Here is a 26,744-nt window from a genome sequence, read left to right on the forward strand (position 1 = left end):
GGAAGGAGTCCATAGATTCACTCCCTTAGTGCTAACAAGCACCCCAGGGAGATTCTATTGCTAACCCTTCTTTTACAGATGAGGAAACTGAGACTCAGGGAGGTGAGGTGACAAGCCTAAGGTCACAGAGTTTAAATGGCAGAGCCAGGGTATGACTCTTACAATCACTTGCCCACACTAGCTCCTACAATGGTCACACAGACATACCACCATCAGGCTCCCGAACGGGAAAAGGGCTGAGGTCTGGCTGCCAGGCAGGGCCTCTGAGCCTGTGGGGCCTGCTAGAGGGAGGAGGATCCCCACCTCTCCAGCAGGGGCAAAAATGCTGATGAATAGCAACGGGGGGGGGGGTCTGGGGGGGGCTGGGAGAGAAGAATCAACAGCACACAGGACTAGAGACATCTCAAGCTGGAGAGAAAAATAAATTGTTGAAAGTCAGCTAAAGTCACCTTGGTAACTGCTACAACACACTCACCCGGGACAAGGACATCAAGCCCAAGTGCAAACAGCTTTAAAGAAATGGAAAAGAACTTAATCATCTGAAGAATTAATGTGACAAGTGCCCACATTTACACCTCCCACCAACCTTCAATCATTTGAAAATGTACTTTAATCTTTTAAGAGAAAAAAAAAGGCAAAATGCTAGATCTGCAGTCCTGGAGCTTGGGTATTTCCGGCATGCTGCTTCAATGGAAATGCGGCTGCTCCACACACACACACACACACACACACACACACACACACACACACACACACACACACGCAGGAGCCCAGCTTTTTGCTGATTTGTTTTTTCTGGACATCGATGCAGAAGCATGAATTATTTGTGTGGGCTGGGTGAGGTATTAAATCTGCATTGACACAGGTTTGCAATGTTTTGCATGGTTGTCAGCTTAATCTTAGTCATAAAAAAATAAGTAGTGTGCTCGCCAGCATGGCCTCATTTTTCAGCTGGGCTGTTTTCTCCCTGAGCTCCCCATGGAGGAAAAGGCAGAGCTTCCGGGGTTGGAAGGGAGAAGGGCTCCCAGGGAGGCATGGTCCACACCCACTGCTGGGGATAGGGGCCAGGAGATGAAGGATGAGCTATTGCCACAGGAGGCAGAGTGGCTCACAGCATTGGCTGGAGCCAATGACTGAACCTCTCCCTAAGCTTCGGAAATAAGTAAGAATACCCTTTCGTTATAGGATTAAATGAAATGACCCAAGCAAAGCATCTAACAGCGCCTGGGATGTAACAGGTGCTCAAAATATATCTAGAATGCATTGACAGGATATTAGTTGGCTGCATACAGAAGGCGAGCTGTCTGCTCCTCCTGCAAGAATGCTGATAGCTTAATACAAACACGTTTGCCTTTACCCTGGGCCCATAATCTAACTGCTTCTTGCCAAGTCAGTGCCCACTTCTGAGCAAAGGTCCTTGCCCTGAACTTGGGAGAGGGGACTTCTGAGATGGGGCTTGAAAGGACCCCTGACTCAGCAGTCACTGCGGGCCCTGGTCAACCACCAGTGCTCCCGAAGGCTCAACTATGCAGATCAACAAAGCCCTCGAGGCCTTTGTTCTGCTGAGGGAGGCAGAGGCAGGGCCGGCTTCCTTCTAGAGAGCAGGATCAGCCTTCCTGCAGTTCTCATCTACTGGTCCTCAAGTTGCCCAGAAGTACTTTAATTCACCCTCCATGCCAGCCTTTCAAATCTCCAAAGCTGCCCTCACAGACCATTCACAATTTCTCTTTTCCAGTATTGGTGGCCTCAACTTTCAACTGTATGTTTAAGACAAGGTTCTGAAATCTTCCATCCATCCACATCACTCTCCTGTGGATTCATTCTAGCTTGTGAAGCCAGAGTGTCATATCCGGAAGTGAAGGGTCGTATGTGGAAATGAGTACAGTATGTGGCCTAACCAGTGCAGATCACAGAGGGACTACGAGCTTTCTTGTTTGGGATATTTTATTCCTATTAAAACTGCTATCGCAAGACCAGCTCATACTGCACTCCCCCGTCAGCGAACTCTCCCTCAGGCTTTCTCCCATGGGCTGCACTTCGACCTCTTCACCCCCATTGTAGGTCCTGTGGATTATTTGGAGCTAAAAGCAGAACTCTGCATTGTCTGGCTAGTGTTTTAAGCAGTCCGGGTATTTCTGAAACCTGACTCTGGCATACATCATATTGGCATTCCCTCTTGACTTCACATCACTGACAAAACTGATACACTTGCCATCGGCGTTCTCATCCCAGGCTTTGATTCAACAGTGAACAGGACAGGGCCAGGCAGACTCTTTGGGTATGCTCACCCATCCCATTATAAGTCAACCCGACCATCCCATCACCAAGCCCCTCACTCTCCTGGATGCTCAGTGAACCTTTCCCTGTCTTGTTAACAATGACATTAAAAGATTCTCAAAATGTCTTATGAAACCCCACCTGTGTAAGGTCTACAGGACTTGCTTTGTTTACCAGGTAGAAGTAGGTAACTTGTTTCTAAAAAAGACAGTGAGGATGGTCTGGCAGGTCTGACTCTTAGTGAAGCCATGCTGACTCTTGGGGTTCACTGTTTGCCTTAAAGAGTGTCACAGCCTACTTGCTGAATAATGTAGTCCAGAATTTTCCCTGAGAGTTGACACCAAGCTCTTGTCTAGGGCGTCAAGATGCTTTTCCCATCCTGGAGGTTCTGAGTGCTTCCAGTCTGCCAACACCTCTTTCCCATTCCCTCAAAGATTTCTAACATCAACCTTATGAATCTTATCTGCCCATTTGCCTGGGATTCTAGGGCATAATACATGTGGACCAGGAGATGTGAAATCATGGCTTCAATGCTCTTCTCAATGCAGTGTGACCCCTCCTGGTATGATAACCATTCTTTGTGAGATGGAAACATAATAGAATCTGAGTAAATTTTGCTTTCTTTTTACCACCTATTAACTTTACTGTCCAAACAATGGGGCCTAGGTTTTCTTCTTGTTTCAAACAGAAGTACAAAAAATAGAGTCCTTTTTGCTGGTCATAGCACTTTTTTGCAAGACGCAGTTCTTCTTGAGTTTCAACTTTTTTTACCCTGTTCCTTAAAGTCTGTACTGGTACAAACACACTTCTCCTTCCAGCTTTTGTTCAAATTCTTCAAAAATTGTGACTTATGGGGTGGCTGGTTAGCTTAGTTGGTTAGAGAGCGATGCCCGTAGCACCAGGGTTGCCGGTTCGATCCCCGCATGGACCACTGTGAGCTGCACCCTCCACAACTAGAGTGAAACAACTACTTCATTTGAAGCTGATGGGTCCTGGAACCCACTTAAATAAATGTTAAAAAAAAAAAATGTTTTTGAGTTATGTAATTGATTCTCTACAAATCTATATTGGTCCCTGGAAGTATTACACCTCCTTTTAATTTTCAGGAGATTATTCACAATAATAATATTAAAAAGTACTTTTTATTGAATGCAGACCATGGTGCAGTTCCTATGTTAAACTCCTTTCGTTTTTACAACCCTATTATTTTTCCCATTTTATTGATGAACTGAAACTCAGAGACTTAAATAACTAGCCCAAGGTTACAGAATGAGCAAATAAAGGGCTGAGACAAAATCCCCAGGTCTTCCTGACACCAGCTAAAAATGTAACCACAATATTTCTCCTTAGGAACCTTCTATCCCTTTGAGTGGTCTTTCTTCCGGGGGTTTCAAGGCCATGAAGACACATCTATTTTTTCCCCTGAACTCTTAAAAACAATTGCTTCCTAGAAGGCAGAACAGGGCTTCCCGAAGGGTATTTGATGGAATTTTAATTTAAAAGAAGCTACTAAAAAGAAGATGTGGCAAAGGCTGGATGTAATATGCTGCATCTCAGATTAGGGACTCATAAAATATTGGCATTTTGAAGACTCTGAGAAAAACCTCAGAGGGCAAACAAACTGGTTTCATTTTGCATAAGCCAACATCTTCCAAAATACTCGTATCATTTAACACCCAACAAAACCCCCTAAACGACTATGGGGACCCTCCCTCTGGGGACCACTGGCCAGCTATTGCTCTGACAGGGCACAAGGCTTTCCCTCCTGAAGTCAGCTCTGCCCAAAATGCTTTATGCCAAGGTCCTGTCACTTCTACTCCACCGGCCTCTGTGCTGGTCAGAATTAGATGCACCACTGAGTGTCCCTCATCATTTTCTTTACCCCAAGACAGATGCTCTCAGGAGGCCTGTTGGGTGGTTATACACTCCTCACTTTCAGGTCTTCGCCTGATGCTGGAGAAAATGAAGTTCCTCTATATGACCAGGGCTTGCCTTGTGCCAATTTTGTGATTTTTACCTGGAAATGTGTCATCCTTTCCTTTTCCTGGGCAGGGCAACCTTTAACAGCTCCTACAGTAACATTTCTTTGACTTTTTTTGGTTCACTACAATAGTCTGCAGTCTTCCTACTTTCCCCTCCTCAGAAACAAACGTTTTCATCTCTGTTAGCTGATTCTTATTGGTGTTTACTTCAATATTTCTAATATGCTTTATTTCTTCTCTTGGGTATTCCCTTTTCAGGCTTTACCTATAAAACTTCCCACTGTGGAAGATGAGCTTTTAGCACTCTGCCACCCCACCCTCCCACCTTCCCAAGATAAGTGTATTGTAAGTTTGTTTGGATAAGTATTAAGTGTTTACATTATTATACTATACCGAAGCTATTTACAACTGAGCCATGTAGTATACTAGGATTCCTCTTCCTTTCTGGTGTAATTTTCCTTGGATTTAATAACTGTCTTCATTTTCTACGCGTTTATCACTAATTCAATCCTGAATTAATTACCAATGGTCTATAGATTATCCCAAGACATTAAAATATATCAAGTATTTATCAATATTATCTTCTTAAAGACATTTTTTTGGAGGATGCTTCCAAACTACTCCGGTCCAAATCAGTTGCCTTCCATTCTTGCTGCACAGCTGTCATCATGGGATCATCCTTTACCTTCACCCAGGTGATTTCTCTTGCCTCTTTCTCATGTTGGATCCCAATTCCTATACTCCATGTCTTCCTCACTCATTTTGATGGAGCGTATCATTTAGCAGATTTTACTTTATTTTTTAGTATGCTTTTCTCAGCCAAATGGTACCCTCTGATCTGCCATCCCCTTGGGTTTCCAGGCAAACTAAAATACCAGCTTTACTCTGTGCATTGGTATGTAGACTTCTAAGGTCTTCTTTCCAGATAGCTTTTCCTGGGAATTGGCAGGTATCAATTCCTCTTTTTTTTTTTTTTAATCCTTTTATCTTCTTTTACAAGCAGTAGCCAGTGGTGAAGAGGCCTGGGTCTGGAGTCAAACAACCCAAGGTTCAGATCTTGGCTCTGACATTTATTCCCAGTTTATTGACCCTAGCTAAGTTAGACAATCTATCTAAGCCTCCATGTTCTAATTTGTAAAATGGGGACAATAGCAGCCCAAAACACAGACAATGCTCAATGAAAACAGCCTGCTCTGCCACAGAAACCTTTCTAGTCTAGGATTCCTCTTGCATTTGAGTACCGAGGCGTGGTTTATGTATGGGATGGCTTAGACCAGGGGTGTCCAAACTTTTTTCAACGTTTTTCACCAAGGGCCATATGCGGTAAAATACACAAACAGCCGGGCCACTCACTCGAGGTGAAGTACGTATTGCCTCACCTGGTTTATTTAAGTAAACTAAATGTATTTTTGGAATTTGCTGCGGGCCATCTAAAAATGGATTGCGGGCCGCAGTTGGCCTGCGGGCCGCAGTTTGGACACCCCTGGCTTAGAGGCATACCTTGGTAATTCAGGAATTGATCTAATTCTTTCCATTTATTTCTCCTTTAGTACCTGTCTACATAATACATTCTATATTTACACTTCCAACTGCATAAGGTGACTTTTTACATACCCTAAAACACCCTCTTCTTTCAGTGTCAAGATGCAGTCCTGATTTCTAGTACTGTATAGTTTACAACACATGCCCTTGTTCACCCTACCCACACTTTACAGACAGAAACTTATCCATGTTTCCGCTCCACCCTGGTCTCTTCACATTGAAAAGGCTTCATTTTTCTATCTTAGTCTAAGGGTATTGGTCATATTGTATCAGCAGCACGTGTGGAAAGGAGTCGAACCACCAAGACTCCTTTTATCCACAATCCCAGTCCTGTGACAGTGGTGACGTCTGCATTGGCCACACGTCTTGGGGCCTTCTCCTTGGGGACGCCCGGGAGCAGGAACCAGGGCATCAGGGTTGGCAACTATTCAGAAGTGAAGTGGGTTTGGCCTGCTGAGCCCAGCCCAACCTCTGGCTTCTGCCTCTAGCCTGGGAGATTATTCCTTTTGCTTTCAGATTGCTGACGAAAGCTCTGAACTTTCCAGAGAAAGAACCACTTGCAGGTCGGCCTTCAGGGCAGGATTGGAACAGGGTGTGGGTGGGGATGAGGGCACCAGCTCACCTCCACAGTTACTGTGAAGCACAAAACTGTATCACCAGGTCATTCTGAGACGTTCTCCGATAGGGACAATACCAGGAGTAAAAGGCCTCAAGAGGTTATTGGTACACCCGTAACCAAACGATAAAAAGCAGTAATATTCATTGCAAACATAGTGAGGATGGCGTGTGGTGATGGATTATGAGGACAAGAGTGTGGCTGAAGAAGACAGAGTGAGAAAACATGCATTAAGATTAGGGGATTCCTTAACCAAATACTTAGTCCTCTGAGCACCAGAGACTTCCACCCCAGCCTGTGCTCTGACTTTGGTGGGCGATGAGGACCCCTGCTTTCCTGAATGAGCCCTCTAGCCAGAGCCCTTTGCTTTCCGTTTTCTGAGACAGTGAGTTATTTCCTCTCTCTAACTCTCACCTTTAAGCCTTCCTTTTCCCTTCCCTGGAGAAGTGACTCATTGCTGAAGTGTTGGGTGACACTGGGGATCAAGGATGGGTGATAAAAATACTCCTGATTGTGCAACTTAGGGAAGGGGATGCAGTCTGGAGGGAGAACTCAATCAATGCACTGCCTCTGAACTCCGAGGCTGGGGTGTTAACAATGGCCAGGGCTTCCTCTCCTTGGGGAAGTGGAGCAGAGAACGGAGTTCAAACACAAATTCACCCCAGTCGGATTTGCTGTGGAGCCCCTTGTTCTGCCCTTTCAAACGTGTGTTTCTGAGAAAGGCACATAAAGGCAGGCACTTAGCACGACAAATGTGGATCACAGAGGCCTGGCCCCTTCCTGCCATGAGCCCTCTGGGGCCTGGCTGGGGCCCTGAGAGCAGGCCTGTTTCTTTCAGGGTTTTCTCCACAGTGAAAAGAACCATACTTCCCTAGTGTGGGAGGGGTGAGGGAAGCCAATGCGACAGGCTCCAGGTGGGCCACTGCACTGATGCCACAGACGCCTTAGAGCAGGGTTACCAAAGACTGCCTGCATGCAAGCAGCAACAGGAACAGCCTGGCTGTTTTCCCAGATGGAAACTCACCTTCCTTTACCCAGTTCACTGGATGCAAACTAGATATTTTCTTCTATGTAATCTTCATGGGCCTCAAGGCTGAGCAAAACAAAATACAATTTTCTTTAAAGGATGACTCCCTAGCCAGGTCACAAGCTATTCACAATCTAGGAACAGAGGCAGCGACGTCACCCCACCCAAGAGGCTAAACAGATGGGAGCAGAGACACTCATAAAAATGGAGAGAAATCTATGTGTGTCCATGTGTATGCACTGGAAGGAAGGTGCAGCTGAGAATGACACAACAGGAAAGTTCATGCTACACAATCTTAATTCGCCAGGAAATTAAGGCAAAAAGGAAAACAAAACAAAACACACCAACCTTAAAAGCTGCTGGTGCAATTCCAGAAGACTGAGAAACTTGGCTCAGCAATGATGGTTAGTTTGCTTTTTAAAGGTGCCTCAGTGACAAAGTGCTCTTCCCACAGTCAGGAACCCTCCCTGCCAACACGTGTGCACACACGTGTGTGAGCGCTGACCTCTCTGGGAGGGTATGCGACCCCCGAGAGCTCCCTACATGTCCCTCAGTTAGTGAGTCACTGGCAGAGGGAAGAGGAGGAGGTGCGGGGCCACTGCTGCAGGTTCCAGCATCAGAGTAACAGTTTACAGAACGGCAAGCCTCCCGACACGATGCAGCGGCTCACATCCTCTGAGTCACTGCAGAGAGGCCGGGGCGCAAAGGCCAGACTCCGGAGAATATTCCTTGTCTAACCAGGCAACCTCAGACAGAGAAGATGCCCATTGACTTTTCCCCCAGGTCCCTACAAGTGTCAGCAGGCATGGTCCCTAAGCCAGGCTGTCCTCAGTAGCACAAAGGAGTCGCTTTCCATGTTTCCCAAACTCACCCGGGCAGGCAGTGGGAAGGGAGGCGCCTGCAAGCCCAAGGAGGCTTTTTTCAACTGATCATCTTGGGAAAAACCAGATACAAATTTCACGGCTGGAATGCAAGAGTTGTGAAATGCTGGAAGAAGCCCCAAAGAGGGCTAAGGACTCGCCTTCCGGGAAGGTGGTGGGTGGAGGGTGGGCAGGGGCTAGTGAGAGAGGAGCAGGTTGCCCAGAGGGGCCTGCCTTTCTGGGAAGCAGGAAAGTAAGGCCTCAAGAAACAAAGAAAGAAAGAAATCCCCAAGCCCTGAGGTGGTAGAGGGGCCAGCGATAGGGTTGGTTTTGATTCTGAACATGAAGAAAACAAAGCTTTGTGTCAAAAAGTAGTTCTGGTATAAATGGACCAATTATGACACAGCTTGTTATCTCTGGGATTTGGAAGCACGAGGCTGACAGCATGTCCCCTCTAGAATTAAATACAACCAGTAAGCTTCTAACGTGAGGCGTTAGCCTTGTCCTGGTGTTACGTGAGAGGACTCTATTCTTGCTCTGACAACTTAAAGGAGGTCCCCCAGTGAGGGTTATCACTACCTCAGAGACACAGTCTCTGATCACGGGGTCCCACGCGGTCCCTGATCATGGGGCAAGGAAGATCACACCATCTTAATGGATGATAGATTGCCGTAAGTGCCACCCTTTTCTAACCCAGGGGAAAATTATTCATTAGCCTCTCTGAACCTCAGTTTCCTCATCTATAAGATTATTTACTTCACAGAGTGACTATGACGATGAACTAAATGCATATGGCATAAAGCACTTGGAACATTACTTAGCACGTAGTAGGTACTATTTAAGTGAAAGCTGCCATTGAGGAGTGAAAAGAGAAAGTGCCTGACTCCCAAAGTAGGCTCGAGCCCAGCTGCTAATGTCCAGACTGCATCAGCTCCTCTGAACTGCAGCTTCCTCGGGCCACATTCAGACCCATGAAACCCCATGCATCAGAGCGCCCCAGCCCGGAAAGCCTGACTAAAGGAAAAGTAGACACGCAGACACAATAAGGCCCACGCTGGTTGTTCCCCCACAGAGAGAGGAGCAAACACTGGTGCCAGCACATTTGGGGTCGGCTTTCTCAGTTGCAATCCGTGTGGTTTATCTGAAACGGGGTCAGGTCCCAGAGTGGGCAGCACAGATATTACAATTGTGCTTGCTAATCTGAACTGAGTCCATCGTCATCGATCCTGAAATAATAGGGAGCTGGAGTCTTGAGAGATTTGAGGGGTGTGTTGGAAAATGTTCTTGGCAAAGGAGGAGGAACCATTTCTCAACCAATTGCTAACAAATTACTAACCAGCACTGAGAAACTCAGAGGAGATGATCTGATTCTCTCCAAAGTGCAGATTCCGGCACCTTGGAAACCTGATTGCGTACTTGAGCTGCAGGGAGGGAGACACCCCAGAGGGCTGGCACCTCTGGTCTGTTCCCACCCATCTCTCTGTAGCTCAGCCAACTCAGGCCAAAGGTTGGAGGCTGCAGCCTCTGCCTGGGTCTACAGACAGCCCTCGGACCAGATCCAAGCCCACTGCCCAGTCAAGAGGAGCTGAGTATGGGCTGTCTGTGTGCATCCAGGGATCCTGAGCCTTATGCCCCCTTGCAATGCCCGGGGGCATAGCAGCTGGCAGTATGACCTAGATAGGGAGTGAGAGCTCAGGCCTATCCCGATAGACAAAAGGGGTAAGCGGCGTGTGTCTCTGTTGCCCAGAAACCGCGACCTTCCAGAGCTGGGAGCACTACCTGGACTAAGACTGTCTACAAGCTGTCGGCGATATGCTTGAGCCTTTAAGCCTTCAAGTACCTCCTGGCCTATCACCAACGACAATGGGGCCAGGAGGGAGGAGCTGACCTCAGGGCACAAAAAGGAGTGTGGCCCTGGGACAGGGTCCAGACTCACAGGTGGAGAGTTTCCAGATGCCCTATGACCTAACCTGGCCATCTGTTGCTGCCCAGGGAGACCACGGTACCTCGCGGCAGCTACTCCAAGGCAGTTGGCTGGCGGCGAAAACTGCTCTGAGGTGGCAGCGGAGGCTTCTCCTGATTCTTACCAAGGAGCTCAACTCTCATGATTTCTGGATGGCAGACTCAACAGGTGAGCCATCTTGGGCAGCGGTGTTCCCAGAATAACTCTCCCTGCTCCATAATCTGCTCCCAAGTTACAGCCTTAACTTTAACCAGCCGGGTCTCCCTGTTCCATCCTTGTCAGCTCCCTCCCCTGCTTATTAAAACTCTAGGGCACCTTCAAGATCCATCGCATGTTCCTCCTCCTCCGAGAAGCCTTCCCTAACTACTCCAGGTCGTGCTGACTGGTCTTTTCTGTACTGCATTAAATCACTACCACTTCTGGGGATTAGGGATGAGTATCTGAAGCTAGAATTCAAAGAAGTAGCTATTTCCAACAAATTGCATCTACAGCCAGACTCACACCAATTAATTAATTAACTAATTAAATTGTTTCAAGCTCATATGCCCCCAAAAGAGCCTACACCTCAGATGGACCCCTGGGTCCTGAGCCTGCCACACAGTTAAGCATGTAATAAAGACTTTAGAAGAAGGATATGTCACCCTGGTCTTGCAGGAGTAAGCTGCTTCCCTTTTAGCCCAGAGCACAGCAACTTCCTCCCTGGCAGGCAAGGTCCCTACTCTGGCCTGCCAGCTCCCAGGTATCCCGTCAGCAGCTATTCCCCAGAGCTGCCCTGGGTCTAAGAGCAGAGGGGGGTGCCCAGCGCCAGCCCTGCCCACCATTTGTCCCCTATCAGAGGAAGAGAGGTCAGCAGGAAGCGGATCTGACCTCTGGGGTGGCCACAGTCTCTCCCAAGGGCTACAGGGGCCCCTGGACAGGCAGCAGAGGCCTGCAAAGGACTTCCCTTCCCTGCCATGGGCCCCATGAAAAGGAGGCAGGAAGAAGGGCCTCGGTGCAGGCGTCCAGTGTGGGGCTGGCCAGACAGGAGGCCCCTGGAGTTGCAGCTATCAGCCGGAGACCAGGCTCCAGGAAGGAAGGAAGGGCAACTCTGGCCGAGGCCGAGATAAGGAGGGGAGCCGTGCTCAGCACAATGGCCTCCCACAAGGCTGGGAGGCCCCAAGTCAGATTTTGCCCCAACCTGGCCTCCCGTCCACTCACACAGCCCATGTAAATATTTACTAATGTTTATATTTCTGCTCTGCTGAGTCCCCTCTGAGGCCCTTTCCTATGACCCACAGATCTGTGTGCCCCAGACCCGGGGCCCCTCCAGCAAGGGCTATCAGCATTGTTCTCTCTCATGCAGGCCCTTCAGGACAAAGCTGCCCCCTTGTTCCAGCCCTGGGACACTGTTGTCAGAAAGCAGCACTAACGCTCTGTGGTGGGGAACTTACGGGGCCCGGTCATGGGTGAGGCCATTCTGCCGCTGCGGGTTGATTGGCGGAAGGACAGGTTTGCTGTTGATCTCAAGTCCTCTCCTCAGGGTCTCCCGAATTTGCTCCGTGTCTGTAACAACACCACTAAGTTGCCTGGTGGCCCTTTGGGCTTCCAGCATCCCCCAACCCTGTCCCCGGAACCTGGCTCTGGACACGTGCTGGAGAAACAACCCCATGAAGGCCTCCTGAGCCTGAGCCAGGCATCAGCTGTGAGATCTGAGTGAGTGCAGTGTGGGGACACAGGGCAAATAAGGGACCACGGTCTCAAGAAACTTTGGGTCTGAAGAGTGCCATTCCTGTAGAAGACAAGGGGTGGCCTCTGACTTCGGAAGGACACCCTCCAAGACAGGGCTCTGCTCCACTGTCCTTTCCTTCCCTGCCTCACAGCCCCCAGCTTTAACCGTAACAGAGCTCCAGCAAGTGACTGCCCAGGCCTTTGCCGTTGCTCGAGACCCCCGAGAGATTCTGCCCACTGAAATGCCAGGAAGGGTGGCAAGTGCCCTGCCATGAATGGGCAGGTGTCTCTTACACAAGTTTCTGGGCTATGGGTGGTCAGTGGGTATCTGGCCGTGCCACTCCCTCCCCCTGGGCCAGCTGAGTGGAACACTGAGGTTATCTCCCCACATTGGCCCAGGGTACCATGCCTCTCCATGGGGCTGCCAGTGGCCAGGAGATGAGAGAGGAATCTCCTGGTGGGATTAGTTCTTTGCAAGGTGCTTTGCTGGTCTTTGGGTGAAACCTACTAGTCTGGTCCCCTATATTGAGATTTGAGTCTAAGACTTTCCTCTGCAAACTGCAAACTCATACAAAAAAGCAAATAAATGAACACTGGTTGCTCAAAGGGTAGGCTTAGAGTGGATGATGGAGGTGATTATTAACTTTTCTGTTTGACTTATAGTAGCATGGATTACTTTTATAATTAAAAAAAATCTAATAATGGTGAAATTTTGGACAAGACTATGAATCCCTCCTTAAATCACCTCTTTTGTCAAAAGCAACAGAATGATTCCAATAACTGTATACGTTACCTCGGAACCTCTCATGGGTTTGGCACACCATTAGAACAAGCAGGAAGAAAAGAAAGGGGTCAGACATTTGTGCTAAGGGTTCAAGCTGTCCCTTACGGAAACAGAAAACCTTGTATACGTGCTACCACATATGCAGGGATTTTATTTAGAACTGAAGGTATCTTATTCTTCAAAAAATAAGATGGAAGAATAGAGAAAGGAAGTAGAAAAAAAAGCTGTAAACATATGTATATGTAAATGGCTGCTTTTCTTTTGAAGTTAGTTATGGATGCCCTTTGCTAAAAAACCACAACTATTTCTATAGCCAAGACCAACATGGTGAGCTTCCAACAGGAGAGCCATATCCTCCTTCTCCAAGGCCCCACCCAGAATGCAGTGGGTACAGGGTCCTCTGCCCACAGCCCCTTCGACTATATCCTCAGGACAGTGAGGTGGGGAAAATGGCAAGCTGGCCTCACACGCGGGCCCCTCCCCTGTAAGGCCTGGGAGGGCCTGAGGCCAGAATGACCCTTGGGTCTGGCATGGCTTCCGGGCCAGAGCTGGGCCTTGTGTCAATCCCGTGGGTGGCCGACGCTTATTCACTTGGGTGGACTGTGTGGCCTTTTCCTGTAACTGTTCTCTGGCTTCCACTCACCTCCATGACCTCGGAATGCAAGGGGTAAATCTAAAACATTATGGTCGCTGCTGGTGGTGCATTTGAAATACACACAGGAAACACAGGAGAAATGGGCCAATAAAGCTCCCTTAATTCCACCCTGCTGGAAGACTTCACATGCTGTTTAAATACTGTCAGGAAAGAAGTTATTGAATGGGCTGTTTATATTAGAGACTCATCTTATAGAGACTGAACACCAGGCCTGGGGAAAGAGAAGGGGGGAAGGCCGAGGGACGTTCCCACCTTTGCCAGACAGCCTCCGGGGCTGTGTGCCAATACAGATGCTCCGACTGTCCTCGTCGTCCTCAGGGGGCCGGCTCAGGTCATCCCAGGCACACTTGGCGCTGACGCCGCTTAGATTGGAGCCGTCCGTCTCAATGCCTTTGTCAACTCTCTCCTGCTTGGAAACAACCAAAGAGCCAGAGTTTCTTCAGTGAACCGGCGGCCTTAGGTCACCACCACCTTTGCAGTATTTACTGAGCCCTTGTAGGTGCTGAGCACGGGACAAATGCTAGAAGAGCAGGGTCTCTGATCTTGTTCTGCCCTGGTTACTGACGCATGACCATCTCTGCCTGCCACTGGACTCCTCCAGGGGAACCAGGGATTAGGGCAAGCCAGGAAGAATGAAAATCCCAAGAGAAGCTTCTCCTCTATCATCAACCTTCCAGTAAAATGACCTTTTACACCTATTGTGCAGCCTTGACTCCGCCCACCCCATCCTGCCTGTGTAGCTGATGGGGCAGTCAGGAGCTACTTCCCTGAGGAAAGGCACAATCCTTCCTCTCCTCTCCTCATCCAGGAAGAAGCCCCCCCACTGCCCCCACCCCCGTCGCTGCTACAGAGGACAGGATGGATGCCTGCCACAGGTGGGAGAGGCCAGGACTCAGACCAACCTCTCCCTTGGCTCCGCATCGGCAGTTTCCTCTTCTAACAGCAGGGGGTGCAGTCACACAGCGAACACCACCAGAGAGCCCAAGGGCAGGACTTCCTGCTTTGCTCACTTGTTTGGCAAAGGGCTCTGGATGGAGTTGCTTTTCCATTTCTTGGAATGAAATGGGGGCCTGGAGGGCACTGAGCATCTGCAGACCCCAGAGGCCCTGCTTTCGTGCAGGCCTTGGCACTGTTGAGTCCAAACACTCTCCAAATGGCCTCACCAAATGGTCTCAAGAAAGAGTTACACCTAAATATCCCTGTGGTTTCTGTAATGTTGGGCTTTGGATTCAAGGTCATCTGGAAGGCTCTAGCAACCTTGCTCACATGCACTCACATGTGGGCCAAATAAAGCTCCTAAGTGAGCACCTCAGGAAGAGTTCGCACCTGCCTGTCTGCCTGCCCTTCTCTCCATGCCTCCATAGGTACCAAACGGGCCTGCTGGTCGGCCAGGGAGCCTATCTGGGGAAGCACAAGGTAAGCTTACATAAGGTCCTTAATTTCCTGAGACCAGACCCTGCCCTGGATGCCTCCGTCTCATCAATCACATGCTCCTCCTTTCCAGTGCTGCCATTAGCCTGGGCAAAACTGGGATTCTGAGCAGTGACAGGGAGAGCCTGACGACAGGGAGCAGCTCTGCACTCCCAGCAGGAGTTTGCTCAAGGTAGAGTCTGAGCATTTCCCTCTCCACTGGCCACCCTGAGGTCCCCTCACTGAAGCAAAGAGCTGAGGACACCTCTTGGCTCAACTAGCGGAGACCACTTACTTTATAAGTAAACAAACAAACAAACAAACAAACAAAAGTTAAGACCCAGAGAAGTTAAAGGGCTTGTTTAGGCACACCGTTAGCTAGTGGTAGAGCTTGGAGCAAAGGACCAGGAGCCAGATGTAAAATGAACCACCTGCAAGCAGGTCCCAGACTGGCACAAGTGAGCACAGAGGAGCCCCCACTTGGCACACAGAGCCACCAGGAAAGAAGGCTGGACTTTCTCACCAAGGTCCACCTGCTTGCTTTTAAAGACCACTAGGTGCTCTTGGTCCTGCTGGCTGGTCTCAGGGGAGCCTAATGACTAGGAAGAGAACCAGTCCTGGCACGCAGAGAAAGGACAGACTGCTTACTCTGCTAGTTCAAAGGACCAGGTTCTTTCTTAGCTCTTGGCACTTCTGACAGGAGCCAAACAACAGCCCAGTATCCCAAGCTGGATCCCAGTGTGGCTACAGAACAAGGGCTTAGGGAAACAGCCTTAATGGTTCCTGGGTCTTGCATAAGCAAAAGCTACAAGGAAACCAAGTTTAAAGTAGAGATAACAGAGGATCTTGGCAGCAATTTGAAAACTTCAGTGTTAATGGTGCTAGGAAAATAGAGGAGCATCATCTGTGAATCAGCAGGATTTCTGCCCAAGAACTCATAGGTCTGTAGTAGAGAACCCAGGGACTGCTGGCTATGTGTCCACTTGCTACCTCTCGCCTGTCACCTCTTGTCCCTCCTAGAGGACATGGAATTCCTGGCAGCTGCCTGTGGCCTACCAGATTTTAAAGAGGCATAAAAGGTTCAGAGACGGCAATGACCTGCAACTGGCAGAGGGGAAGAAGGAGGCAGACACAGGCCAGGCACATTATTAGCTGTAGGCTGCTCCTGCTTCATAAGGAGCCCGTAAGAAAGGAAGTTCTGCTCTGTGTCGCTTTCAAAATTCATCTGCATGCAAAAAGAGTGCTTCTTTTGAAAAACCAAAGGCGACACTGAAACTGTATACAGCTGGGCTACGTTGAGTGGACAACTGCAGGCCTGTATGTATGAAGACTTCCTTTATGCATCAAGGAATGCCAACCTACCCAGGGAAAGTTGTCTGACTGCCCAAGATGAAAATGTAATTAAAAGAGGATGGGATCATTTGACCAATCACGGCACCCCTTGCATTTGGGCTGTGGGGTCAATATCACCTATTCTGTCTGTTACGAGGTGATGGTGGCCGCGGTGGGATGGCTCCTTGAAAGAAAGTCTGTGTTCTTTTAAGAAGGGGGAGGTGGGAAGGTGAATACTAGGCAAACAACATCCACTATATTGATTTTCCTTAGTTGCTGATGATCTTATTTTTTTAAGTCAGGTTTATTGGTATGTGATTTGTGTATGATTTTCGTACAATAAAATTATCCTTTTAAATGTAAAAATACATGTTGTCTGAGAGCAGGTTTCCTAGCCTGAAATCTCTGCTCCCTTATGCGCTCTGCAGAATTGAGGGTACAAGTTCCAAATCATGCCAAATTTCTATTCACTCACAGATAAAGCTCCTCCGTTTTCCCAGGATGAAAGCCAGTGTAATTTGGAAGAAGCCTAGGCACAGTGTGCTAGAAAGGTTTTCCTCACTCAAGACATACTTGCAGGTGTGGATCGATCTCAAATATGGTCTCTCCCCTCCGCATGTCTGTTATCAGCCAGGGGCCGCCAGCGCTGTGGACAAAGAAAGGGAACCAGATGGTAACTGAGGGGCTGGGCTGGGCCTAGAAGACAGGGGAGTGGTGAGGGGAAGGGGGCCATGAGGGAGTGAGTCGTCAGGAAGCCCCGATGTGAAAACCAGTGCCTGAACAGCATGGTAAGGGAAAGCCCACATGTGGGGCAAGGAGGGACTCCCAGCTCCGAGGCCTGGGAAGCCAGGCGCCTACCTCGTAGGGAGGGAGTGTACTCACATGGGCACCGTCCGCAGCAGCTCCAGGATGCCCTGCCCGTTCCACTGCTGGGCTGCATGGAGCTCCTCAGTGCAGACGCCAACAATCTGAGACCCAGGGACAAGATGCCATTCATGTTAATGGCCATCCCTCCCACTCACCGAGGCTCTGTAAGTGTCACCTCAAGTGATAGGACCACAGGCAGGATTTGTGCTCAGGGGCCGGTGCATCCAAAATGGGGTGGTTCCTTTAGGAGGGAATAGTTGCCTGGCCAAGGTATGCATGGGTCCACATATGGGGACACTGAGGCCTGATTTTTGCTCTGCTGTGATAGGTCAGGTATCTGTTGACACCAAGTCTAGCCCTAGACCGCGGAGGGGAAAATCAGGGCCCTGCCAATTCAGGATGGGTCCCCAGTCCATGGCCCTAGAAACAGGGAAGGTCCAGGGGGACATTTCTGCCCAGTCTAGGATCACAGGGACCGTGAACAGAGGCGATTCTGAGACCCTTCAAACTCGGAACGACGACCAGAGGCCCCAGCAGCTAGCAGAGAAGCTCCCTTACTTATCAGGGGCTGAGCCTTTGAGTAACTCTCAAGGGAAACAACTGAACCTTTACATTGTAATGCCAAGGAAGGCCCCTGCAGCTGGGGTGGATGCTCATCCCTTCTGGGTGGCGGCAAGTCCAGCCCAAAGCTGCCTTCCTCCTGGAAGCTCCTGCACCTGTGGCTGCTGGGGTCTTAACTATTTCACGGACATACCCTCCTCAGCTATAACTATTCTCTCCTACCCAAATGTCTCCTGCCCTTCCTCCTTCTCCTATCTCAGCAGGTTACATCAGACAACCTGAATCGACCTGACAAACCATCAGAGGGAACATAAAATAGGAGAAGACCAAGGGAACCTCCCGTTCCTTTCATTCCCACTACCCAAGCCCTCCAGCCCTCCCAGAACTTTTCCCACAGGGAAGGCTCAAGCCCATGTCCAACCTGTGCCTCACCTGGAGGAAGGTAACTACCCCAAAGGGTGTCTGCACGGGTTGCATCTGCGGGTCCTCTGTCAGCAGCATGTGCTGAATTCTTGACTCACTGTTATCCAAAGGGCTGTGCCAAGACACATGGTCCCCGCTGCAGAATGTGTTCTCTGTGGGAGAGACAGGCGGATCCTCAGTGTGTGAGGCCCTGCATCCAGGCCTGGAACCCAACCTGGGATCTGATAAGCCCAGGCTGGGAGTCTCCCCAGCCTTCCAAGGTAGCCCCTGTGAAGGAGGTGAAGCGTTCACATGGATGGAGCAAACCAAACATATTCCTGCTGATCAGTTCTGCCAGCCTTCGTAGACAAGGATAGGCTGCTAGTACGCATGCTCACTTGGCCCAGCAAGTCCAAAGCCTTCTGGCATCGGCTCCACTTCTCCTGCACCTTCACTTATTTGGGGGGTGGGGGTAGGGCAGCCATGACTGGGTCTACCAAGAAAGAATAAAGTGATTTATTGTGGGGCCACCGGAACAGAAGTCCACAGGGAGACTGGAGGGCAGTGAAAGCCTTTCACCTTGGAAAAACAGACCAGGATTTGTGGTGTTGCTGAAACTGTGCTCAAAAGGGAACACCTAACCTTGGAGGGCCTTGGAGCTCTGTCAGCAGGTTCCCCCAGCTAGACAGACTGAGGGAACAGTTCCTCAGGGAGGAACACAGGAGGTGTGAAGTAAATGGAGGTCTGAATTGTGCCTCACACACCTTGGCAGAGACGTAGAGCCTGGAGGGGTGGCTGTTTCCATGAGGACACACATTGTGCCCAGGCTGCCTAAGACAAACATGTGCGAACACAGCCACCTCATAACCTCACCACTGAACTTCACACAGGCCTATTACTTTAAAAAAATGTGTTTAAGAAGCGGAACCACAAGGAAAGAACCACCCACATGGGATGAAGTCTTCCACCACCCTGAAGCTTAGGATGTCCTTTGAAAAGTACTCTGCACTTACCAGCCTGTAAGTGCATCTATAGGTTCTCTAGTTTTTTCTTCTAATACATATGGCAGCACATCATTTTGCACAGTTCACTTAATTATGTATCTTGGAATCATCTCACATCGGCACACAGAAAGCTACTTCATTCTTTAAATGACTGTGTGGTAGTTCACTGTGGTCTATCACATATGATCTGGGAATCTCAACAGCTGAGGTCCCTTCACTTTTTATCAATATTTGAGGCAAGACAGCACACACACACACACACACACGCACACACACACACACACAGACACACGCACACACCAGCCTGAAGGCTCCCAGGGAGGCCTGAGAAAGCTTCTGCTCTGACGTGTCTTGGTCTGAATACTAACTCCCTCCTGTGTCAGGTGAAGTTACACAACCACTTTTTTTGTCCAAGAGACAGGCTTGGGTTATTGGTTCTAACCTCAAAAGCATTCATTCAGGAGGGAGAAGAAAAATTTCTTCCTCTAAGAGACGTGGAACAGTAAAGTGGAGAGAGGGCATGGCTCCAGACAGAGCTAACTAGAAACCCACTAATTTCCAAACTCCTGCTGGACCCACTCTATGCAGATCCCCTCTCCTTTTACAGAAGTGTATGTCTACAAGCAGCTTGCATTGCCTACAAGTTAGAAACAATGCGACAGATAAAAAGACTGAAATAGTGATTAAAACCTTCCTCCACAACAAAAAGTCCAAGCCCAGATGGCAAATTCTACCAAACATTTAGAGAAGAATTAATACCAATTCTTCACAAACTTTTAAATAAACAAATAAAAGAGGTAACACTTCCCAATTAATTCTATGAAGCCAATATTACCCTGATACCAAGACCTGACAAAGGCACCACAAGAAAACTATAGACCAATATGCCTGATGCACAAAGACACAAAAATCCTCAACAAAACACAGGCAAATTGAACACAGTGACATATAAAAAGGGTTATATACTATGACCAAGTTGGATTTCACCCAGAAATGCAAGGTTGGTGTAACGTAAGAAAGTCAATATAATCTACTACCGTGTTTCCCCGAAAATAAGACCTAGCAGGACAATCAGTTCTAATGCATCTTTTGGAGCAAAAATTAATAAAAGACTCTTATATCAGATAAGACCCAGTATTATATATTATAGTAAAATAAGACTGGGTCTTATATTAATTTTTGCTCCAAAAGACGCATTAGAGCTGATTGTCCAGTTAGGTTTTATTTTCGGGGAAACCCGGTATATCAATAAAATAAAGGTAAAAAAAACACATGATCATCTCAATAGACACAAGCATTTAGCAAAATACAATGTTCTTTCATGATAAAAGCAATCAAACTAGGGATAGGAACTTCCTCAATCTGTTAAAGGGCATCTACAAAAAACCCATAGCTAACATTGTATTTGACAGTGAAAGGCTGAATTATTTTTCTCTCAGATCAGGATCTCTAAAATCAGGAACAAGACAGAGATTCCCACTCTCACCACTTCGATTCAACATTGTGTTAGAGGTTCTAACCAGGGCAATTAAGCAAGGAAAAGAAATAAAAATCTGGGTAGACTGGAAAGGAAATAAACCTATCTCTATCTGCAGATGACATTATCTTGTGTCTAGAAAATCCTAAGGAATCCACTAAAAAACTCTATCAGGATAAATAAGTTCAGCAAGGTTGCAGGGTACAAGAGCAATGTACAAAAATCACTTGTGTTTCTATACACTAGCAATGAACAATCTAAAAATAAAATTAAGAAACCTTCCATTTGCAATAGAATAAAAAAGAATACGACGCTTAGGAATAAATTTAACAGAAGAAATGTAAAACTTGTACTCTGAAAATTATAAAACATTGCTGAAAGAAATTAGAGAAGACCTACATAAATGGAAAGATATCCAATGTTCATGGATCGGAACATAATATTCTTAAGATGGCAACAGTTCCCAAATTGATCTACAGATTCAATGCAATCCCTACCAAAATGCCAGGTGCTTTTTTGCAGAAATTCACAAGGTGATCCTAAAACTCACATGAAAATGTAAGGGACATAGAATAGCCAAAACAATCTTGAAAAAGATGAAGAAAAATGAAAGACTTAATCCTCCCAATTTCAAAACTTGTACAGAGCTACAGTTATCAAGACAGTGTGCTATTGGCATAAGGACACGCATTTGATCAATGTAACAGAATTTAGAGCCCAAAAATAAACCCTCACATTTATGGAGAGTGCCAAAACAATTCAATCTAGGAAAGTCTTTTCAGCAAGTGGTGCTAGAACAACTGGATATCTACACACAAAAGAATCAAGTTAGAACCCTTCCTTGCACCACAAACAAAAATTAATTCAAAATAAATCACAGGCCTAACTGTAATAGCTAAAACCATAAAACTCTTAGAAGAAACACAGGAGTAAATCGTCTGACCTTAGATTAGGCAATAGTTTCTAAACAGACACCAAAAGCACAAGCAACAAAGGATATATAAATTGGACTTTGTTAAAATTAAAACCTTTTGTGCTACAGACAGTACCATCACGAAAATGAAATGGAAATCAAAACCACAATGAGATACCACTTTACAGTCATTAGGATGGTTATTATAGAATAAACAAAACAAAAAAGCAAACAAAAACAACCCAAAAAACAGTGTTGGTGAGAATGTGGAATAATTGGAACCCTGTGTACTGTTGGTGGGAATGTAAAATGGTGTAGCCACTGTGGGAAACAGTATGGCAATTTCTCAGTAAGTTAAATATAGAATTACCATATGATCTAATGACTCTACTTCTGGGTATATACCCAAAAGAATTGAAAACAGAGACTCAAACACATATTTGTACACTCATTTGTTCACAGCAGCATTACTCACAGTAGCCAAAAACGGAAGTAACCCAAGTGTCCATCAATGGATGAATGGATAAACAAAATGTAGTGTTTTATTTTTCAGCCTTAAAAAGGAAGGATATTCTAACACATGCCACAAAAATCAATAAACCTTAAATTAAGCTAGTCACAAAAAAACCCCCAAATATTATGTGATCCGTCTTATACGTGGTACCTAGAGTAGTAAATTAACAGAGACAGGAAGTAGAATGGTGGTTGTCAGGGGCTGAGGGAGGAGATGAATGCGAGTTAGTATTTACTGGGTATAGCGTTTCAGTTGAGAAAAATGAAAAAAGGTCTGGATATGGATGGTGGTGATGGTTGTACAACAATGTGAATGTTCTTAATGCCACAGAACTGTACACTTAAAATGATTAAAATGGTAAATTTTATGTTATGTATGTTTAACCATTAAAAAAAAGAAAATGAAAAGGCAACCCTCAGAATGGGAGAAAATATCTGCAAATCATGTATCTATCTGATAGGTATCCAGAATATATAAAGTATATAGTATCCAGAGTACATAAAGTATATGGTATCCAGAATATATAGAGGGACTTAGAGCTCAATAATATAAAGCAAGTAATACAGTTTTTAAATGGGCAAAGAATCAGAATAGTTATTTCTCCGAAGAAGATATATAAATAGCCAATAAATATATTAAAAGATGCTCAACCTGATTAGCCATCAGGGAAATGCCAATCAAAACGACAATGAGATACCACCACTTCACACCTGCTAGGATGGCTAAAATAAAAAAAGACAATAACAAGTGTTAGCAAGGATGTGGAGAAATGGTAACCCTCATACATTGCTGGTGGGAATGTAAAATAGTAGAACTGCTTTGGAAAAGTTTGGTGATTCCACAAAATGTTAAACGTGGAGTTACCACATGACCCAGCAATTCCACTCCTAGGTATATAACCAAGAGAAATGAAAACATGTCCACACAGACTTGTACATGAATTTTAATAGCAACATTATTCATGACAGCCCAAAGGTGGAAACAACCCAAACATCCGTCAACTAAGGAATGGATACATAAAACGTGATGTATCCACACAATGGAACATTATTTGACAACAAAAATGAATGACACCTGCATGCTACAACATGAATCTTAAAAACATTATGGTAACTGAAAGAAGCCAGTCGCAAAAGACCATATGTGATTCTATTCATATGGAATGTCTAGAATATGCAAATCTATGTAGACAGATTAGTAGTTGCTTAGGGCTAGGGGGGAATGGGGAGTGACTGGTATGAGGTTGCTTTTTGGAGTGATGAAAATGTTCTAGGGTTCACTGTGGTGATGGTTTCAATAAAGATGTTAGGAAGGAAGGAACGAAGGAAGGAAGAATCTGGGGGAGAGGCAAAGTTGGTGAAGCAAGAACAAGGCCCTGGATTCCTTGTTACTCCCTCCTCATTGGAAGCAGCCTAGCCTAGGAGAAGCCTGTCTCATAATGGCCAGACATCACTGCCTTTTATAGGTCTCCGTGACCTGAACAAACACCTAACCAACACTTTCATTGTCTACAAATAAGGAAAAGATACTTGAGATTGCCTATGGTCATGGGGCAAGTCCGTGATGATGGGCACAGAGTACCATTTCCATAACTCTGAGTCATCCATAACACTCATCAGGGTTTTTAACACATCTGTACCATTACCTACCTGTATTTTTCTCTGTAAAATTGACTTACTTTTTTTTACAACCTATACAAACTTACTTTAAAAAGTAAACTTCCTATCACTCTACTAAATGAGGAAAATAAAGGGAAAATCAGTGGTGCTTACCATAAAGTACATGATAATTTGATAACTTCAGAATAATTGAATGAAAACAAAATGTTTTTAATTTCTAACAGATACTGTGGCTTAACTAACATTGTTTAACAAAACTGAAATGAACAAGGGTTAAAGAGCTGTTAGAGGTTTCAAGAGTCATATCAAACTAACGAAATCCGCAAGATCGAGTCAGAGCCCTGAAACGGAAAGAAGAGTCCTCACAATTCGTGTTACTGAATACCGTGCCAGTTAGCACCCGACCTCCTGCTGGCCTGGGCAAACCCTGGCACTGTGGTTAACTTTGCAGTTGGGAAGGCCTTGTTCCTCTCTGCCTCTGCCCCTTACTAGTTGTAAACCTGCGCAACTTGCACAACCACAATTTCTAAGCCTGTTTCCTCATCTGTAAGCAGGAAACAGTGTGCCTACTCAGTGTGCTATCCATGGCTGCGTGTTATTCCTGTGCTGGAAGATAGGACAGCGACTCCCACCCACGTCCTAGCCAGTCCATTTTACCAGGAAACAGGACCCGCCAGAGCCTGTAGTTAATAGCAAGTGCCAGTAGGTGGCACCATCACTCCTGGTTTAAGAAAGAGCTGGGCCAGTTCCTTCCAGGGCCTCAGGTCTAGCTCACGTCTGCTCTGTAGAATGCACCCCAAACCTGGTGGGGACTTCGGCTGGAAACAGGGAAAAGACTGAAAAGGTTTGGAGCCAGGACCTTTTATTAACCAGAATCGACATTTATTTTAAAATAAATGTTGTGCAAACCTAAACTGTTTAGGTGAAGACTAACCAAAAGGGACTTTATACAGATTTAATTTGGCAAGGAACGCAGTTTAGTCAGCTGGGAAGGGAGATCCTAAGGCAGGAAAGGGAGACAGACCCAGTGGCTCTAGGACCAACAAACTACCCTGTGTGTGTGTGATCAAAATTTGGCAAAATGTATTAGTGATTTAAAGGGGAGGGGAGAAAGCCTAACTACCCACATAAAGGTTCAGAGAGCACAAGGCGAACCATCTTCCAGCCTGGGGCTGGGTCTTTCTTGCCCAGCCTTGTGCGGTGGGAGAACTAGACTTATTAGCTCTGCTGTGGCCAAGAAACAGTCTTTCTTAACAATGAAAGAGCCTTGGTCACAGTTTTCAAGCCTGGGACAAAGCCACAAAGGGCTCATTCTTGAGTCCAGTCTGGTCTTTATATCCCGGATGCTTGGCCCCATTCTGTGGGGAGCCACCGCGGGTCTCTGCACTCAGGCCCCAGCGCCCACCCCAGGAAGCTCTCAGCCCCGTCAGAGATTTCAAATGCTAAAAATCCCTCGGTTGGAGGCCCAGCTGTTCTGTCCAGTGGTTAGAGGAGCTTCTTCCACCCCCTTCCTCTCTCTGGCTCCCTGAAGTATCCTTACCAAGAAATTAGGATGTAAATCCCTGGGACCCCTACCAAAACGACGCAGCAGAGGGGCCACCTGCGGTCTGAAGGCAGGCCATCTCAGGTGAGGCCTGGGTGCTCACTTTCCATCCCCTTCTCTCTTCCTCTGAGCTCTGCCTCCAAGTAGTACCATGAGAAACCTCCTTCAGCTGCTGCCTGTTTGGCAAATTCACCAGAGGGGAAATAACCACTCCAGGGTGGCAAAGAGTCCAGAAACTGCTAGGTACAGTTCTGTCCTTGCTTAGTTGAGAGAAAGGTTTCATTACTCTGTTTCTTTCCCCATTAACAAACATCTCCCTGGCAAGAACTCTTAAGAGTTGGGGAGTGGGGGGCTGAAAGGGTGTGTAGATTTTACCTGGCCCCTCAAATTGACCCTACCCCGTCCCCCACCCCCAAACATCTAGCTTAAGTCATGGTGGTTTGAAGTTGGACTGTGCCAAATATAGTAAGTTAGCAAAATCTAGGGAAATGAGTTGCAGAAGAAAACAGCTATTGTTTGAAAAATAATTAGTGCTGCCTTAGAAACACTGAGAAACAAATATATTATTCTTCAAGAGTTCTTAATTCATCCCACCTCTGAAGAACAACGGTTTCTATCCTGTGAGAAAGTACAGTCCCAGAGATGTTTCACACAATAGTCCATGCCCATCCCAATGATCAGAATCAATAGCCTGGTCTGAGGAGAATGGGTTAACGGTGTCTTTTGGAGCTCAGAAGAGTTGGCTTCTCATGGCTAAAGCCTGGAGCCTGGAAGTCAAAAGCCCTTTTGAGTGTTCTAAGATGGTTACATGCTTTCCGGGGGTAGTGGGCAAGGGCAGGAAACCCAGCTGAACTGTGCCAGGTATCAAATGAGAGGCTGGTCTGCAAGAGGTGTTTTAGAGACCGGGAAAATGGAGGTGGCCCAAAGCAGGCTGGCAGACTGGATGGAGTCTGTCAACTGTGAGGTCAAAATTCTGAATAATGGGGTAGCCATTACAGTCTCTCAAGAACGGGTCTCCATCCTTCTTGCCTTCCCAGTACTCACAAATCACCCTGACAACCAAGGTCTGGGGTGCTCCTAGGAGGGCTTAGAAGTTCTTCCCTAAAATGCCAGATGTGCCCAATATTCCCCCAGCAACACACACTGCTGACAGGGAAGGGTCAGGTAGCCTGTCCTGTCTCTGGAAAGTTCCAAGATGAAACCAACAGACATGGGGAGAATTTGGCAACTGCCTAACCCCACCCTCCCGAGAAGGCCCAAGCTGCTGCTGCAGCCACTGTGGGCTGCGTGAAGGAGCTGGGCCCAGAGAAGGCTTCCTCTGAGATTGGAACAGAGACCTTCAAGTTAACTGAAGGCCTACAAACTGAAATGTCCTTATAGGGGCAGAAACATAAATCTGCACAGGCCCAGGCAGCCTCATGACCCCCCAGTCTCACCCTCCACCCCCCGTGAGAGGACAGAACCAGGAGGTTTTGCTAAATGAACCATCTCTGGCTAAGGCAGTGGAGAAGGTCAAGTTCAAAGTCGGTCCTGTTGGCCCCTGCCCAGCCCAGATGCTCCTAACTGGGACCACTTAATCTGCCCACTGGATCCCTCACATAATTTTATCCTAATTTCTAAAGCCCAGGGGCTTTCTCCTTGCTCTAAGCCAAGTCTGGGGTAAGGGAGTGAGGATGTGTGTGCCTAACC

The 26,744-nt window shown here is 47.0% G+C and overlaps 1 protein-coding gene across 3 annotated transcripts in view; it reads right to left on the reverse strand.

Annotated features, from left to right (window-relative positions):
• Window positions 1-26,744, reverse strand: part of SUFU (SUFU negative regulator of hedgehog signaling) — a 97,421-nt gene that overhangs the window by 18,758 nt on the left and 51,919 nt on the right. For 2 of the 3 annotated variants that reach the window (XM_033130638.1, XM_033130640.1), the window contains exons 4-8: window positions 18,016-18,158; window positions 17,038-17,123; window positions 16,729-16,801; window positions 13,666-13,822; window positions 11,698-11,809 (exon numbers count right to left, since the gene is read on the reverse strand). In XM_033130638.1, coding sequence (XP_032986529.1) covers window positions 11,698-11,809; window positions 13,666-13,822; window positions 16,729-16,801; window positions 17,038-17,123; window positions 18,016-18,158 — 571 coding nt within the window. The remainder of the gene's footprint in view (window positions 1-11,697; window positions 11,810-13,665; window positions 13,823-16,728; window positions 16,802-17,037; window positions 17,124-18,015; window positions 18,159-26,744) is intronic. The other variant, XM_033130639.1, reaches the window with a different exon arrangement.

This window comes from Rhinolophus ferrumequinum, chromosome 16, assembly GCF_004115265.2.
Source record: "Rhinolophus ferrumequinum isolate MPI-CBG mRhiFer1 chromosome 16, mRhiFer1_v1.p, whole genome shotgun sequence".
Classification (NCBI taxonomy): domain Eukaryota; kingdom Metazoa; phylum Chordata; class Mammalia; order Chiroptera; family Rhinolophidae; genus Rhinolophus; species Rhinolophus ferrumequinum.